The sequence below is a fragment of the Rissa tridactyla genome, chromosome 19 (genome assembly GCF_028500815.1).
Source record: "Rissa tridactyla isolate bRisTri1 chromosome 19, bRisTri1.patW.cur.20221130, whole genome shotgun sequence".
Classification (NCBI taxonomy): domain Eukaryota; kingdom Metazoa; phylum Chordata; class Aves; order Charadriiformes; family Laridae; genus Rissa; species Rissa tridactyla.
The window spans coordinates 2283695-2302147 of record NC_071484.1 but is presented as its reverse complement, the minus strand read 5'-3'; the positions used below and the strand labels follow the sequence as shown (position 1 = coordinate 2302147).

Here is an 18453-nt window from a genome sequence, read left to right as displayed (position 1 = left end):
CCTGTCCTAGAAAGCCTCTTGTTTCCAATTTGGGTACTATTACTCAGCATCACCTGTTGAAAATCCAACTGTAAAAACCATTCTCCTCCTGATGGGAGAATGTCTCATCCCAAAAATATCTTCTGTTCATGCTCCTTTTGCTCAGTCACGGCTTCCTTCCTCCATAAACCTCCTATCCCTGGACATTCCTCCCTCTCTTTGATCTGTTACTCATTGCAACCCTCTTGCCTCCTACTGTAATCTTAACTGTCCCTCCTGTTCTCATGTCACTCACACCTCTGCTTTACTGTTCCCAGCCGTCCCTTCCCCTCCTCCTCTGCCTCCGAGCCCTATTCCAGGTACTGGAAAGTTTCTCTTTCTACCTCCCGATCTTCATGCATCTCTTGCTGCTTGTGTCCTGACCCATCTCCCCTCCCTTTAAAGCTCCAAGTGTCTCCCCGGCTCCGTTTTTCTCTCCTGAGTCATTTGATGTACTTTATCGCCAGCTGTCCTGCCCATGTGCTTGAAGGGACAGCCTGGCCCCGCGTCCTTTGCTACTGTCAACCCTCTTTGCAGTCTCCATATTGACTTTGCTCCCTTGAAGCCAGTCTCTTTCTGCATGACCCTGACCACCACATCCGTCCTGCTCGGTGCTTCCGCGCTAACGCATCACCAGCTACAATCTGTTCTTGTGGCGCTTTCTCCTCATTGTTGGGTGACCGCTGCTTCCTCCCCAGACCTACTTCTGCCTTCTGAGCTGGGCAAGTCTGAGCCTTGGCAAAGGCCAGTTCCAGCCCCACTGGTGGGACAATTGGCTTTCACCCCCTGCTTGACCATGGGGTAAGTGAGCGGGCAGCAGGAGGCACAATTAGCCCAACCCGAATCTTGTGTAACGTCCTGACGTTATTTCCTCAACTGACCCAATCAGCCGATGTTCCCATTTGCATATGTTTTTCATATTACCCCACTTACCAGGCTTTGGTGACGGTGACCACAGTGCCTGCCTGGCCCTAGAAGCACCTTCTGCGCTGCAGTGCGGGAGCAAGGCAGAGCAGGACAGGAGGGGTGTGCAGAGAGGGGTCATTGCCGCAGGTCTGTTGGCCTTGGAGCCTGCTGGTGACAGGAGTGATGGCTGGGGAGGGGTCGGGGGCAGGACCTGAATGCTCCTCAGATCAGGCTGGGTGTGATGCACGGTCCAGCTGAGACCTCAGAGCCTCAAGTGGCCTCATGGAGAAGTCCCTCTCCCAGCCCAGACAGGGGAGGGATCTTTGTCGGATCCCGCTCTTGCTCGGTTTTGTGGGATTGCCCAGCCAGGGAGTGGGGAGAAGGGTCAGACCGGAGCCGTTCGCCTGCACCGAGACCGGTTCCCTCCGATGTCAGGAGCCCTTTGCCAGTGGAGTCCCTGCGACAAAGGGCTTCAAAACGGAGTGAGCAGATCCCTCTAGTTTACTCTAATTTCCCCTTGTCTGAGCACAGCGTAGAGCAAACGAATCTGCCGTTGCATCCCGCACATTATCTCTCTGCCCACTGGCGTGTGGATTAGTGTTGCTGCAGCAACAGCACTTTTGTAAGAGGAGCCCATTCTGGGAGAGCTGCTCCAGTTTGGGTGACTCAGGGCTCTGTCATGGGCTTGAAAGTGATTTGGCATCTGCCTCCACCCCTTTGTCTTGGCATCGCACACGGTTGGGCTCTGACTTATTTGCCAGCAAATGCTGGAACGACTCGGGGCGGGGGGGGGGGGGCAGGGCTTGGGAGCTGGAGTCTGCTTCTCTTCCTAACGAACGCAGCCTGAATAAAGTTGCTGACAAGGGTGTGTGTCCAGGAACCGGGCTCCTTCATTGTTTCTTGTATCAGATATAAATGTTATGTTCAGTAATGCCTGGTCAAAGCAGTGTCACTCTCAGTTTAGAGAACACAATCAAGTGATTTGCCATGGGAGAGAACCTATTCTGCAGGGACTGTGATAATATTATTCGCCCACGAATTTACATAAATGCATATGATTTGCATATGCAAATGGAGGCTTCCAGGCTGTGACCGCGATAAACACAGCAAGGTTTTCAGCGCTGCAAAACCTTTCCTCCAAAGAGAGAGAGAGAGAGACGGAGGCTGAAATTTGTTTGGAGACTCGCTCGCTGCAAACCGGCGAGTCCTGGCGGGGCTGTGGGTTTGCATACGTACCCCGTGCGGCCGAGGCCGCCTCATTTGTGGGTGCTGCTGCCCCTTCGCCAACCCTCCCCATGCCCCTCCTGCCTGCGAGGCGTTCCCAGCAAAGGGATAGCCCACCGCACGTGTTCGCCCTCCTTTCCTGCCTCCTTCCCCAAGGCTGGGGCTGATGGACGGAGATATCTCCTACCAGGGAGGAGGTGACGGGACACTCAATCCAGACCGGAGCGTGGCAGAAACGGGAGGAAGGAGAAGAGACCTCTCCACCCAGGCCAGCAGGGATGCTCATCATCCCCCCTTGATCAGCCAAGCCCTCTCCACATGCCTCCAGTTTGGGGTGCCACTTTGGAGAGGCCTTGGTGGGGGCTAACCCCACTAAGTGGTTAGTGCCAACTGTCTGGAAATCACCCACTGTGAGCTACCAACTTTGGCGCTGAAAAGCATCCGCCCAGTGCTCAGATGTTATGGGAGCATCCAGTTGAACACTGTGGGTGAGAACTACTACATCCGCCCAGCTGCTCCATAATTTGGGTCGTGATCTAAGGTGGGTGCCTGGGCTGACTCTCTTTGGGGAGTCCTTCACTGTGCCCTGAGACCAGGAATGAAGAAAACAGGGGTGATTCTGCTCCCATAAACATTCTGAGGTTACCCCCAAAGCCCCCAAAAGACATACCCTGTCTTAGGAGGAGTCAGCGCGTGCCATGGTCTTGCCCTGAGCGTGGCTCTGCCCATCCTGAGCAGCAGAGCTGAGACTACGGCACCTAGTCCTGTCTCGTGTGGATGAACTGGATCTTTAAGTGTTTGATGTCAGATACAACATGGAAAAGCTGAATTGAATCTTCTGGGAAACAAATCTAGAATTAGTCCTGGTGGTTTATGGTGGTGAAAAATTATGCCTCTGCCATCCTCTTTCCATGGAGAGCTGAGCAGCACTCTTTGGAGAGAAGGGGTGCTGGGCTCTAGAAAGATGTGAGACACAAACTGCCATGGATATTGCAGAAAATATTGAAGCAGCTCACACACCGGGTCTGCTCCGGAGGCCAGGGTAGCCAGTGTTCTGCCTTCTTCACAAGTAATCTCAGCTGTGTAGGGAAACACCGTGAGAAACAAGGCAAGGGTGAAAGATGGCTTTGCCTGGTGTATGCAGGTTCCAGCAGTGATGGCATGTGGGATTTCCTGAGTGGAAGCTGAGCTCTGGGCTGTTATGCTGAAGGACTACTGATGGAGTCATTCTCAGCAGTTCTCTCCAATCCACTTCTCGCCCCATGGTGTATATAGCCTGCACATTGCTTCCTGGGGTCAAGTTCCACAATCTAATTACACACTCCTCTCGGTTAATTTTAAACCCAAGGGCCAATAATTTCACCGGGAGCAGCAATAAGCCTTTGAACAAATTGAACAGGAGATAGTTCTTGCGGTAGCCCTTGGGCCAGGCCAGACAGGACAAGATGTGAGCAGTGTGCTATACACCCTCCAAATGAGGTATTTAAGAAACGTCTAGATTTGGCACTTCAGGGCATGCTCTAGTGACAGAGACTGTAGGGGGTTTTTTGTGTGTGTATGGTTGGACTCGACGATCTCAAAGGTCCTTTCCAACCATGAAGATTCTATGATTCTATGAAAAAGAGATATTAGCGGCATATGAAGGGGTTTGAGCCACTTCAGAAGTAGTTGGTACTGAAGCACAGCTCCTCTTGGCACCTCCATTGCTGGTGCTGGGCTGGACCTTCAAAGGGAGGGCACCATCTACGCATCATGCAACAGACACTAAATGGAGTAAGTGGATCACACTGATCACGGGCTTGAATGGGAAATGTGGATGACCCAGGAATCCTGGAAGTGCAAACTGAAGGAAGTTTCAAACTGAAGGAGGGCAGATTTAGGGGAGATATTGGGAAGAAATTCTTTGCGGTGAGGGTGGTGAGCCCCTGGCCCAGGTTGCCCAGAGAAGCTGTGGCTGCCCCATCCCTGGAGGGGTTCAAGGCCAGGTTGGACGGGGCTTGGAGCAGCCTGGGCTGGCGGGAGGTGTCCCTGCCCAGGGCAGGGGGTGGCACTGGGTGGGCTTGAAGGTCCCTTCAAACCCAAACCATTCTGTGATTCCATGATCCTATGACTGGCCAGAAGGCAGAAATTTTGGAGCATCACCAGGAGAGGTGAGTCATACGGAAGAGGCCCCACTGTATCATGAATTACCAACGAACCAAAAAGCTGGGGGGAGAAGGAGGAAGTGGGAGACGTTTGGAGTGATGGCATTTGTCTTCCCAAGTAACCATGATGCATGATGAAGCCCTGCTTTCCTGGAAATGGCTAAACATATGCCTGCTATGTGAAAGTATTGAATGAATTCCTTATTTTGCTTTCCTTGTGTGTGCGGCTTTTGGTTTATCTATTAAACTGTCTTTCTCTCAACCCATGAGTTTTTAGAAAAACTTTTACCATTCCTATTCTGTCCCCATCCCGCTGGCAGGGAGCGAGCGGCCGTGTGGTGCTCAGCTGCCTACCTGGGCTAACCCACAACAGGTTCTTGTGTGCTCAGAAATAAACATCTTTTCCTGGGCACACTCTTGTCATCATTCAGGATCTGCAAGATCTGTATTGTATTCACTCATAATTGCCTTTCTCCAAGCTGCAAATCCAAATACCATCTCCTCATCTGAAGGCATTCAGCTCTTCTGGTTCTTTGCTGCTGTTGTCTTGTTTGTGTGCTTTTCTCATTTTATGTAACAGTTTTGGGAAATGCAGTGATCAGATAGCAAACAGACCTCAGGAGGCAATAATAAAATAAATAATGGCTGAAATAATGACGTGCTGATATTTTCTGTTTGGAGAACAAATCCAGCAACAGCTCCTAACAGCCCTTTTCTATCACCTATTAACCAACATGATCCCAAAACTCTGGGCGAGGGAGGGAGCAGCAAGGTGCAAATCTTGTAGATGTTGTACAGTTCTACGTGTCGATTACTGAGCACTGAACTACCGACTGCAAAGAACTCTTCATGATAAAGTCCATTTCCAAGGCAGTTGTCATAGAAAGTCTAACCTTAAATTCACAATATTTAAATCCACATTAGAAAGCTGTTTTTCCAGTTTGTGGATGGTTTCCACCCACACAGCAAAAACAATGCAGACGTAAAAGCCAAGGTCTTGAGGCTCAAAGCAGAACTCAAGTGTTTTCTCCACCAAAACCCTACCCACAGACAAGCCTCACCAGCTGTCACCAAGCCGTGTTTCACAATCCACGGATCCAATTTCTGGATGCCGGATTACAGGGCTGCTGGGCTGAACGGAATAACAGAGAAGCACAACTAAAACTCAGGCAGGGTTGGACACCAAAGACTCAAGACTCGTAGACCATTAAGACCATGGGTACTGTATTCATCATTTTGTTATGAATGTAACTACAATCCCTTGAGACAGGCCTTCTGGACTGGACTAAACTAAAGTCCTTATTGCAGTGCAGGTGAGTGGAGTAGCATTAATTAGTGCTGGTGGAAGACGCCATGTCTGCCGCAGCTCTGGAAGCAGCTGTGCTAAATGGAGTAATGTAATTTCTGAACATCTGGGAAGACTCATCGGTGTCCTCTGGGTATAAAAGGCTGATTTTCAAGAGCTTCAAGAGCTAGACCATTTAGTGTGTAGGTGATAGCGCTATCACCAGTGTGTCTCCCTATTGTCTGGCTGTTTCTAATTCTCCTTGTAGTGACTTTGTGCAAGCTCTCATTTATCCGATCAAAGGTTGGATAAGGGTTGCCCCCAAGGTATGAGACCACTGTTCATGATAAGCCAGTGAAGACTGCTGGCAGGGCCCCAGCGGACATGGGGTGAGACTCCTTCAGGGCTTCTGGTGGAACTTAAGTCTCCAAAACTATGGTCCTGAACTTTGCTCCACTGTTGCCTTAGTTTGCGGCAAAGGCTCTCTTTTTGTAACATCAGCTGTGTATCAGCTCCCAGACTCTTTCAGCGTTCTCACTTCACTTAACCAAGCAGAAGCAACAGGCCTTGCGCCACAAAAGCCACAAAGGAGATCTCCATTTCTGGAGGTCTTAATTTTAGGAGATTTACAGGAAAAAAATGAGCAAACTGAAATGAAACATGAAAATATACAGGTAACCATAACTCAGTGTACTACATAGATGACTTGTCAAACAGAAATCAGATGGATTTCTTAAAAACTTACTAAAGGCGATTTGGTTGTTACCAAGCATAATGAGGCCAGAGCAATACTCATTTAGAATACAATTCAATAATCAGTTAGAATTCAAAAAGACAATGAAAATATTTCATAACAATGAAAACAAAAGAAACATGTAACTACTGAAACCATCAGCAATCATGGGAAGCACGTGTTAGGAAATAAGGTGAAAATAGATCAGTGATGAGGGAACTGCACAGCTGAGGCATGGGGTATCTGTGCTATTGGCTGAAACAGTAACTCCTACAAGAAAATAAATAATTTTGTGGGTTTGCAGATAAGTCTGGACCAAGCTTATTGCGCGTGCGGATGATGGGAATCATCTGATTCTATGATTCTATGATCTGATGGACTGCAGACATTTCAGCTGAGACCATTGTCCTGGTCGGCCACCATAGTCCAAGGAGCAAAACCGGCACTCATCTCATTTGAGACCTCTGCAAGTAAAACCCACACTGCAAACATGCCATTGTCAGCAAGGCAACTAGCTAAGACGAAGCTGCCTGCGCTGCAGATATCTCCAGTGGGTGGAGAGGAATAAGGAGTAAGGAGTTGAGTGGCCCTTGTTGGAACTGCACTGGAGCTGTGACAGTTTTCAAGGATCGCTGCAAATTTCTTAATCATAATTCTTCACAATGGCTAGAAAGTAACTTCAGGAGAACTGGATGACTATGAGACATAGGAATGGGTCCATAATTTAAAAAAAAAATAAAATCAAAAGTTTATCAGCTAACACTAACCCCTTCTGTTTTAAACTCAGAGGGTCTATTCCTGAAAAGGTGGAGGAAGATCTCCGGTGTCTGAGCCAATGCAATGCTAGAGCGGCTCAGGGAAAATGCTCCTCGTTCAAATATGAAAGATGCAAGTACTGGGAAAGGTGCCAGTTAGAGTTGATTAGATTTGTAAGATTAATTAAAACCATGCAGGTTCAGATAACTGTGAAAAAAACAAATTAGTAAATTAGCAAATCAGGAAACCTATCTTCAGAAAAGGAATGAGAAAGGGTTTGGCTCCTTTATCATCGCAAATTTGCTTATCAAAGCATAGTTCTTTCGTGTTTTCAAAGATGGCAAAGCAACTACACTAACGATCCTGGTGATCAACATTTTTTTGTTGTAACAGGGTAAACATTCCATTTTTTCAAGCCTGTGCATTAGCAGTAAGCCCTTTCAGCCGAGGATGACTCAACAGTTTCTTTCTTAGGTGATGGTGGAGGTTTTCTTGACTAACCTGCATCAGCACGAGCCAATGTGTCTACTAAATAAGCTGGGTGGATGGATGGTCTGGAAACAGGCATCCTCTAGCTAGGGTAATGTGTTAGACAAGGGATGATGAGATATGTTCGTAAAGAACCACTGTCTTACCCAGTGGTTTGCAAATACCTTCTGTTTTCAGGTTAGTTTGGAATTTTTAAGAAGTCCTGGCTACACTCCTAGGCAGCGTAAATAGTAAGAAACGCAGTGCTGCTGGACTGGAAGAGGTGGGGACTCTCAAGATATGCCGAGTCCTGAGCTTTCTTTTCAGGTATTATCATAGGAAAAGCTGTAAATTCAGGAGGAGTCAATGCAGACACAGTGTTAAAAAGGCACTAAGTGTTAATAATAACACAACATTTCTCAGCCTGTGCCCTATGGTTGGTCCTGAGATCTGGTTTTTACCATGTCACACTCCTGATATGGTCTTTATCCTGAAACTTCCACTAAACAACCTTAAATAATATTGCCTGATACCCCCCCGCCCCCCTGTCAGAAGCTTTTCATTACAGTCAGTACTGCTATAATATTATCTCCAAACTTGAGTAATATTAAAACATACCTCCGAACTTAAGTAATATTAAAACACTTCTATTTGTATATATGAAAAGAACCTCAGATTTAATTTAAGGAACACAAGCAATAACTCTCTATATATGGGATATCTAAATTATGCAGTCAAGTTCCTGACAAATCCTTCCCATTTCAGGTCTTTTAGGGAAATCACTGATTGATCTACTGAGCGGTATTGGGAACTGAAGAAGAATGAGATTATGGCCACATGCAGGAGCTGGTGAACATCAGATTTCATAGAATCATAGAATCAATGTGTTGGGTTGGAAGGGACCTCTAAAAGCCACCTAGTCCAACCCCCTGCAGTGAGCAGGGACACCTTCAACTAGATCAGGTCGCTCAGAGCCACATCCAGCCTGGCCTTGAATGTCTCCAGGGATGGGGCCTCCACCCCCTCTCTGGGCAACCTGGGCCAGTGTCTCACCACCCTCACTGTAAAGAACTTCTTCCTAATGGCTGATCTAACCCTGCCCTGCTCTAGTTTAAACCCTTCCCCCTCGTCCTATGGCTCCATGCCCTTGCAAACAGCCCCTCCCCAGCTTTCCTGTAGGCCTTCTTGTCCCCTCCCAACAACAGCCAGTGGAAAACAGGTGTCTGGTCTTCAGGTATTGGGTGGCTCTGTCTACCAACAGAGGAAAGAGACCAGGTGATTTCATCCTTTCTAAGCTCAGATCTCTGATAGACCTTCTGGAGGTCTACCTTATCGAGTGGTAGCGTCTTTCCCTCAGCAGCATTGTGTCTCGGAGGTTTGCGTACAGTAGGATCCTACCTTTCTGGGAGAGAAATGCCATCACAATTCTCTTGCCATAGATTATTATTTTGAGAAGTACCTTATAACCTTTTAAAGCTATGACAGGTTGGGCATGATTTCCATTACAAGCTCCATTTAGAGACATTGCCTTTAGGAAACCAAGAGTAAGAGTGTGCTTGAATAAAGAAGGTATGCCAGCCTACTGGATTTTTATTTCCAGGTTTGACCATACGTCCTGAGACATGAGCCTATCCATATGGACACAAATAAAATCCATGAATCCACCTTCAAAAAGCCTTTGGTATGAGCTTTATAATGTTATAAATATGATAATAGCTCCTCAGAAGTATTTCTTAGATGCACAAAGGCCTTGACTTTCATCGGGGACTTTGGGTGTGTCCACATTGCTGAATGGCTGGACCCTAAATCCAGAATTCTTTCTACTTTAGTGCTCAAAAATGTTCCATATTTGGTATGCTGTCACATATTAAAACCAGCCAAACAGCGGTCAGCAGGAAGACAGTAACTAGCAGCTGCTAAGACTCCTACTAGATGTGCCTAGGATGTTTCACTCAAGCCTGGCAAAAATTTCAAAACAGGCTCAATTTGAGCCAAATTGCCATAGATACTACTTTGGCTCAACACAAGTCATGCAAATGGGATCTACAAGGCTGAGAGAGTGTTAGCAGTGAGACATATCCAAACAAATGCCATTGCTAACCTGACTGACTACAATTTTTGTATGTTAAGCATGCATTGATCAAGGCAGCTTGGTGCTCATGGTCCAAGAGAGGCACTGCACTCTTCCTCACACTGAGATTTCTGTCGGCAGATGGACCAACAGCTTCTGTGCCTGAACAGTAGATGGGGCGCATTTCTGGATGGCTGGCCTATCTGCTGGTGAGCCTTAGAAATTGAGATTTGTAGCACACATCAGACGAAGACATTTTTCAGTTGCATACATGACAGAGGTAATTAAATGCTGTGTATTATATATCTGCATATTTTCACTACACAGCACAATTCTTTAATCTTTATTATTTCATATTTAAGGTTCCCTTTTCAGTTTTTTTTTTTTTTTTTTTTTTTTTAAACTGGCTACTTGGATATTTTCCTGCCTCTCCATAAAAAAATCCAGCCACTAGTTTAGGTTGAACTGTTTGACTTGGCAGTGGAAAGGCCTGATGAGCATCACTGAGACCCTGTTGCTGATCTCAGGTGGAAGATAACCTTCTGCCTCCTGGCTACCAGCCCTGGTGAGTGTGTGGGCAGCGTTCACTGGGCCCGCAGGGCAGCACTGGACATCAAGTTCCTTCAGAGTGTCAGCTAAATTATGGAAGTCTAAGTCAGAAGTGATTTATTGACCTTAGAGTCATGTCCTCTGACGGTTCAAACTGCCCAGGTCTGCACTGTGCCTACAGGGAGGGAGGAAGGGCTGAAGGATTTCTTGCGTCTCTCCTTGGCTCACGCACCCAGCAGAGCAGTGACTGCAGTGCAGGAGCTGGAGACCAACAGAGACAAGAGGCACAGTGAGAAAGTGCTGGCTAAAGACCCGCCGTGACCTAGTTGGGGTGGCAATGACTCATATATGGGCACAGAAGACGTATGACATATAGCAGGGGTGACAGGGGTGACAGGAGTGACCATCGGGTTTCTCCTTGGCACGTGTTTTTTGGGCCATACGTTGCCATGGTAAACCTTGGGCTGTCGCATGGATGGGCATTGCTTTGCTGTGTTCAGCATTCTAATGAAGGTCCCACTGCCTGTTACACATACGCTGGAGACTGAGCAACCCAGGACCTGTCTCACACTTGGCATCTTTTGTAGCACTGCCATTGGCCTCAGCAAAGGGTGTACCAGGGTCACAGAAACGATGGCTGAGAGATCGCTGGAGGTCTCTAGTCCAAGCACCTGCTCAGAGTAGGACACTCCCCAGCACCAGCCCAGGGTGGAGAGGGCTTCGTGCAGTTGAGTCCTGCAAATGTCCAAGGAGGGGGTCTCTTCTCCTCCACAGGCACCTGCCTCAGGGCCACACCACCCTCCGGAGCAAGGAGGGTCCCCCATGCAAGCATAAACCTCTAAAGTCATAGATTCATAGAATACTTTGGGTTGGAAGGGACCTTAAAGATCATCTTGTTCCAACCCCCAAGTCCTGGCTTGTGGCAATTGTCCTTTGCTATATTGTCTGGCCCTATAGAGAAAAGATTGGCTCCTTCACATTTGTACGAGCCCTTCAAGAAGCAATAGGGTGCTATTGAACATCACTCAGTATCCTCTGGCCAGACTAAATGAGCCCAGATTCCCACCACTTTTCCTGGTAGACCATGCATCCCGGATCCTTACCGTGTTGGAAGCATCCACTGGCCACTCTCCAGTTTCTCTACATCCCTCTTGAGCTGGGGAGGGGAGGAAGGGGACACTTCTCAACACAGAATTACAGGTGCCCCAAGTGCCAAGCAGAGGATGACAGCTCCTTGATCTGCTGCCCACACTCCCACCCGCAGTGTAGCCCAGCACACAGTGCATTTAGCTTGAGATGAGCCCAGCTGTGGACTCATAGTCCTGCTGGTAACCATCGTCACCGTTTCCCCACCTGCGTACACACAACTCTGCCAGTGGGTGTGAAGTGTCTACCTGTCCACATCAAGGTGGGTGTTGACATCTAGCTGGGGAAGCAAGTCAGCATGTAGAGCAACTGGCATGGGAAGTCACCGGTTGATGGCCTCCAGCATCCCCAACACCCCACAATCAGACATGAGCTAAGAGTACCGGGTGGCCAGGAGTCCCTCCTAAATTTCCAGTGCATGGGGTCCCTTAGGCATGTACTTCACTTTGTCAAATGCTACTTTTAATCATAGAATCATAGGGTTGGAAGGAACCGTTGGAGATTATCTAGTCCAACCCCCCTGCCAGAGCAGGATCACCTAGAGCAGGTGACACAGGAATGCGTCCAGGCAGGTTTTGCATGTCTCCAGAGATGGAGACTCCACCACATGATCCACCACAATGAAGGATTCAACTGAAAAGCGATTGGTTTCCAATTAAACTGCCTCTTAAAAGCTCTTTGTGACCACTGAAATTTACTTCTGAATTTTGTTACAGGAATGGTAACAGAGATTTCTGGCTTAAGGGCAGAAACGCTTCTAAGTCTTTATCTGTGAGTCAGAGCCCTTCTCCCCATGTTCCTCTGGCTCCAGCTTGCATTGGCCCTGCGGGACAGGGTGTGCCTCTGGGGCTGGGACACTGCAGGAGGCGTAAGTGGTGAGTTTTCCAGGGAATGAGACTTCCTGGTTTGTAGGGAAATGCGTACGTTTCTTATTGCTCTTCACTGCTGTGTTCTAGTAGCATTTTGAAGCTGTTACTGAACTCAGGACTCCACTGGTCCTGACGAGGTGCTACCTGGCCATGCTAACACTCTGCCAACACCTGGGGTCTGTTGAGGTTCACAAGGCTGTACATCCTCAGAAGATCTCCTCTGGCAATGTTTAGGGCCGCCCATGCGTGTTTGCTCTACAGGACAGATGATGAATCTGAATTCCAGCTTGAAAAGCTCAAAGTAAGAGCTTTTCCTGAAAGTAACATGGCCTGGACCAGCCACCCCATTTGTCAGGGTGGTGATATGGGTTCCCATGGGCCACGCCTGGCTGCGGAAAATGCTGAAGAAAACCTCTAAACCCACAAGATCCTGAACGCTTGTGGCCATTTAGTTATTGACAGCTGTTTTCACGAGCAGCCACCCATCACTCCAGCACCTCTCCTCACCACCCCTGCCCTCACTGCAATCCCCAGGTAGCTGCACCCCCAGCTCTGGCAGACAAGCTTTGGCACGTGGAGGGGCAGTGGTCTGCGGCATCACCCACCAGCCACCAGCGGGTCTTAACACCCCTCCAGCGGCGTCAGCAGAAGATGACGTGTGGTTTATGCGTCAGCTCTTCCAGTTCAGATCTTTGCGGCGCAGGCTGCGGGTGGAGGTGCTTTGGCTTCACGTGCCAGACCAGGAGCCAGAGCAGCACCTCGGGGCTTGCATGGTAAGTGCCGTCAGCTCTGTCACTGATGAACTCCGTCATTATCTTAGTCATTTTTCCCCAGAACTAGCTGCATTTTAAGCTGTAGGAAAATTATACATGGGGTCTTTTTCTTCCTTTGCAGTGCAGCTGGATTGGCATCAGGAAACCCACTCTCGCAGCCTGGCGCTGCACTGCAATTTTATTCTTTTCGAATAAAGCTTTAAGGGCCACATGCCTGTAACAAATTACAGACTGCAGGATATAAATGTTTTGAACCTTCAGAGAAGGAAGAAAACAAGACTGTCAAGAGAATGAAGTCTCCCGTTCATTACAGCAAGGGGAGACACTGAGAACTGAAGAAGACGAGTTACGTGTCACCTCAAACTGCATCCACATGCAAATGGTTTTCATATACAGGTTTTTCCTAATGAGGAAGCTACTGTGAGACCAGTGAGAACATGTTTTTAAGTTTCTGTCTACCTCTTCCTAGGGACCCATTGGGATCTTCAGCCAACTTCCAAAACCTCCAGCCTCCCTCTATTTCTGAGGGATAGAAATAAAATTTAATAACATATGACAGTCAAAGCCACTCTTCCAGTTGCCCAGTCATCTGCTTAGAGGCCAACAAATTCTGGATGGGGATGCACTTGGTGAGAGTCACGTTTATGGGCAGTGATCTATTAATACTATGCCTCGAGGAACAATGAGAGGAGTGGGGCTGCATTTTTTACTCCCTGTTTACGTCAATGACTCCAAATCTGCCTCCATTCTCCGGGCTAGTGACACACCAGAGGTTTTCAAGACTCCTTGGTGAATGATGCTCATGTAAGAGGAGAGTATTTGGTAGTTCTTCACAGTTCATGGGTGGAGTTGTAACCCTGGTTGCCTTATTGAGTCTCTGCACATGTATAAGCATCCAGGGAGGGGCTTCTAGTTGTTTCCTGGGCCACAATATCCCTGTTGGCCAGCACTGACACAGCTCTGGCTATGGGCTAGATTTTAATCTAAATCTCTCAGGACATTACCAGAAAGCCCTGGGCCCATCCATCAGTCTGTCTATACTGACATTGACCAGTTTTTCATACCTTGACCAACCCGCCCAATCCCAATGACTGAGAAGTGTCCTGTTATCCATGTAAGGGTATTTGTGATTAAAAAAATGACTTCCAAGTGTGATCTGCTGGCACCTAAAAAGGGTGTTGGCATGACCCATGACTGCTGCCTGCGGGGCTGGGGTGCCATCCACGGCCCTGCTGCCCACTTTGCTTCCATCCATGCCATCCCTGAAGGGACAGGCATCCTGGGTCTCCGTGGCCTCACTGCGTCTCTCCGTCTCTTCCCTCTCTGCCTCTCTTTTAGCAGCAGCAACCCGGACAGTATAAGTGTTGGACAAACATCTGAGGAAGCTTTTGTTGGCCTCAGCTCCTCTTGTCAACACTCTTGCAGGCAGCATTTAGATGACCTTTTCCCATCTGTACCCCATTTGTTCCTTTTCACTGCTGTGATAGGATTGGACCCATAGCAAAACACCATCCCCACTCGCTGAAGGCTACATCCACAGTCTGCGCCATCCCTGGACCTTGCTCAGGCATTTCCTCGCTGGTTGAGGACAAGACCATGTCAGGGAGGTGCTAGCAATCAAACAGGCTGGCCTGCAAACCCCCCCGCTTGGCTTTGCAGCCCAGGGGCTCCGCCATCCCGCTGCCACCAGCGAGCCTGGACAACTGCAGATCTGTATTTGCACCCCAAAGTCTTTCCCCTTGCACGCCGCCCGTCCAGCCTGCTCCCTGCCCCAAGGGCTGATGGCTTGAGCCTCACTGCCTTGCATATAGCGTGTCACCACTGAGGCCGAGGGCAGCATCCACCCTCCCACGTGATGGCATGCAAGCTGTTGAGTTGTGCTCTCTCTAGATAACATAACCAGGTGGCCAGCATCCTTCCCCGGGCCCTCGGTAAAAATACAACTCAGTGCAAACCCTCAGCAGCTTCATCTTTTTGCTTTTATCCCTTCCACCGCACTGTCGTCGATGTCGTGCTTGCCGGCATTGTCTGACTGCACTGTGGAGCACACGGATTATTCCAGCCACCCCTACACCCATTTACAAGGTGCCGAGACCCCCTCTTCATTGCACTCTTTTTCCTTGTGCGCATTCAGATGCTTCCTCCCCGCTACAGGAATTTTTTCCCAATATTGCCCCAAAGCAGCAATGATGTGTTTTGATTTCATTGCCAAAATATTCCCTATACATAGAAAAATACCCAGTAAGATTGCACCAGCAGGACCAGGCACCATCTGGTCAGCAGCCCTGCGGTCCCGCAAGATGAACGGTCTTCCTGAAAGTCTCGTATTTAGCAGAGACGGGTTTAGCTGAGGATAAGGATGCACTGATGATCTCCGGTCCAGCCTGGCCGGGAGGGATGCAGGAGCCCAGCGCAGGTGCCTGGGCTGATGCTGTGCCCCATCTTTGGTTCCCTCCCCCTGTTTTGGGTTGTGTTGAACCCTGCAAGTGGGACTCGTCCCCCAGAGCCTGTGGCATGCCTGCCTAAAGATCAGAGGATCAGGAACACAACCGGAGAAGGATGCTTTTTTAGAGATTATGTATTACGTCATGCTAGAGTACACCGTGCATAAGATCTCAGCTCCACAGAGCACATATTCAAAGCCTTCGGTGGGACTGAAGGAGGTATTTAATGTTGTGTGCTGTGGGAAGCATTGTCTCTGCCCGAGCAGTTGGGGAGCCCTGGCCCACGTATTTCTCCCCTTCTGCTCCTTCAGCCTTCAAGAAGCCTCTAAAACCCTATGCCATTTTTGACAGCCCCTCAGTCCTACGTGGGGCACCTCATCACACCCCGTCAGTGCAGTGGAGGCTCTTTGGCACCTTGCCATTGTCAGAATCTCCAAAAAATATTTCACAGTGCGGATTTACAGAATGAAATTCTGCAGGTAGCTTGTTCGACTCCCTCCTCTCCCATGGATGCTGCTTGCCATGTCCCTGGTGTTCCTGTCTTACTTTGTATTGTTCATTTTGGGTGAACCTGTAAGGATTTGGGGTGAAGGCAAGGGCGTGGGGCAAACACCTGTCTGCAGCGTCTTCTCCTGAAAACAGGGAGAGACATTTTGCTCACAGGGACATTTTTCTTCACGGTGAAAAAAAACCCCAGACCTTTTCTTCAAGAAGATTTTGGTTCCTTGCCCTGAGAGTCGAAACCCTCCTTGATTCAGGCGTTAAATCCCGATTTATATCAAAGCCTGAGGCAGGTCAGGAGCTGGTGAGACCCTGGGAGAGCGGATGTTGTGGCAAGGTACCTCTGCCCCACGCGGATTTGCGCCTTTAGATCCAGCCACGCAATTTTTGACCTGTCCTACAACCCACCGCGCACCCCCGTTCAGACACGCCGGTCCCCAGATGAAGGAGAAAAGGGATGTAAGGAATCAAAGTGATGCTTGTCTCTATTTTGGTAGGCTCCCCTGCCCCAGGCTTTGGTCCTAAAGTTCGGCAGCCACGCTCAGGGCGAGGAAATAATTTAATTCTTTAGGAAAACATGCTGTGATTTAGCCATTTCATGAACCTGGGTAGCTTTTAAATGCTTCCTGAGCGTGGACTTCTCATTGTATTCTCAGTCTTTCTCTACTGGAACTGCATATTTTCATTCTCAAAGTCCACGGTAATAAGTGGATTATTAAAAAAAAAATATATTCGGCTTTTCCCTTCTGATTTCTAAATATTCACAGACATGGCAGTCCATTTCCAAGTTCACTCCCACCTACTTCTTGCCATCTCCATGTTGGTACTGAAAGGATCTAATTCAGTAATAAAAAAAGAGACTTTTCTGGAAAGGCGAAAATAACCCAAGAATCTCAGCAGCACCAAATCCCACCATCTCCCTCCTCGCCCTAGAGATGATGAGGCTTACAGCCCCTACCTGGCACATACAGAAACTTAACGAGACATATTCCACTGAGAAATCCTACATGATAAAGAGAGAAATTAACTGAAATATTCTGTTATGCAACTCGCTGTTTGCTGCGTCTAAATGACCTGAAATGTTTTATTCTGTAATTTTTGTTACAAAGTGCTTCCAATTACATTTTGTTAATATAGTTATTTATATACTGTTCTATTTATTTTTAAAATAAGTCACTCAGGTTTCTTAACAGCCACATTATAAGATATAACCAAATCTTTTTAAAATTATTTTTATTGTTGGTGCATGGAAATAAGTGACATTTCCATAATTAAAAAGAACAAAATCCATCTTGGAGGAATTTTACTAATGAATATTTTCTCAGGTGCCATTTGCGTTCTCAGCTTATTTGCCGGACTAAATTCACATGACAGAATACAACAAAAGAAGAGAAAGAAGTCCAAAAACTGCATCAGCCAAAAAATAAAATAAAATTAATTTTTTTTTAAAGGATCGATTACCGTTTAATGGAAAGGAAGAAAATACCTGCTACACAGTCGTGCGACAGACAAAATTCCTATTGCACGAGAAAATAAAAACGCATCCTTTTACATCTAAAACAAATGCCTATTGCTACAGTGATGAAAATGGAGAAATTAAGAGTGGTGGGGAAGACTCCATTTGCGCAAAGGGAAACCTAGACATTGCCCTTTAAAAATAACCCCCAAACTTTTGACTAATTACCCGTCAAATCTGAAGAAATTATGCTTAGAATCAAACATGCAGTCGTGGCCAGCTCAGCAGGGCGAAGGGTGAAAAGGAAGGAACACGCATACACACGAATCCCATGGCTAATAATCAATTAATTCATTAATCAATCATAACAAGAGGGAGCGGGGGGGCGGGGGGGGGGAGGAAATCTTACCACCAAATTGGGTAACCGGCTAAGACCTTTGTGCCATTGAAGAGAAAAGATAAAATTAGTCCAAGCAGGTGGTAATCCATTAGTCCAGGCTGGTGCAAGGGGAAAATCTCAGCGAAGTTTTCAGAAAAACATTAAGTGCGAAAAATGAAGAATCCCCCTCCTTCCAGGAAAAAAAAAAAAAAAAAAAAAAAAGAAAAAAAAAAAAGAGTTAAACAAAGTCCCTTGTAGTGCGGATGACTTTCTGGCTTGTCAGAAACACACCTCTCCAAGCCTTTTCCCTGTAGATCATCCAAAAGCGTCTATTAAAAAGTGCAAGGCTTGGGGATGTCAGCAGGCAGCCAATCAGACCGCATGGCCCAAGGTGAGGGATGAGTCTCAGCTCAGGGCTGTCAATCACGCCCTCCTCCCCCTCCACCCCACAACTTTGTTCCTAGCCCTCGCTTCCACGGAGAAACCCTCTTTGCAAGAGACTTTACTGGGGCGGTGAGGTTTTGGGTGTTTGGATTTTATTATTTTTTTCCCAGTTTTTTAAATTTTCTTTTTTTTTTTTTTTTTTTTTTTTTTTAGATTTCACGTAGAAACCCAGGATGCACAGACCCTGCTTCTGGCTTGGCATGCCAAGGCGTTGCAAGGTAAGGATGAAGGGTGACTGCGATTGCGCTTAATCTCACGGTGGGGGTGAGATAGACAACTTATTCTTT

The 18453-nt window shown here is 47.6% G+C and overlaps 1 protein-coding gene across 1 annotated transcript in view; it reads right to left on the bottom strand.

The window, feature by feature from the left end:
• The window catches only part of WNT3 (Wnt family member 3), a 52245-nt gene extending 34413 nt beyond the window's left edge, over nt 1–17832 (bottom strand). The window contains exon 1 of the mRNA XM_054224430.1: nt 17753–17832. Within this exon, the coding sequence (XP_054080405.1) occupies nt 17753–17832 (80 nt within the window). The remainder of the gene's footprint in view (nt 1–17752) is intronic.
• Nucleotides 17833–18453: the final 621 nt, after the last annotated feature.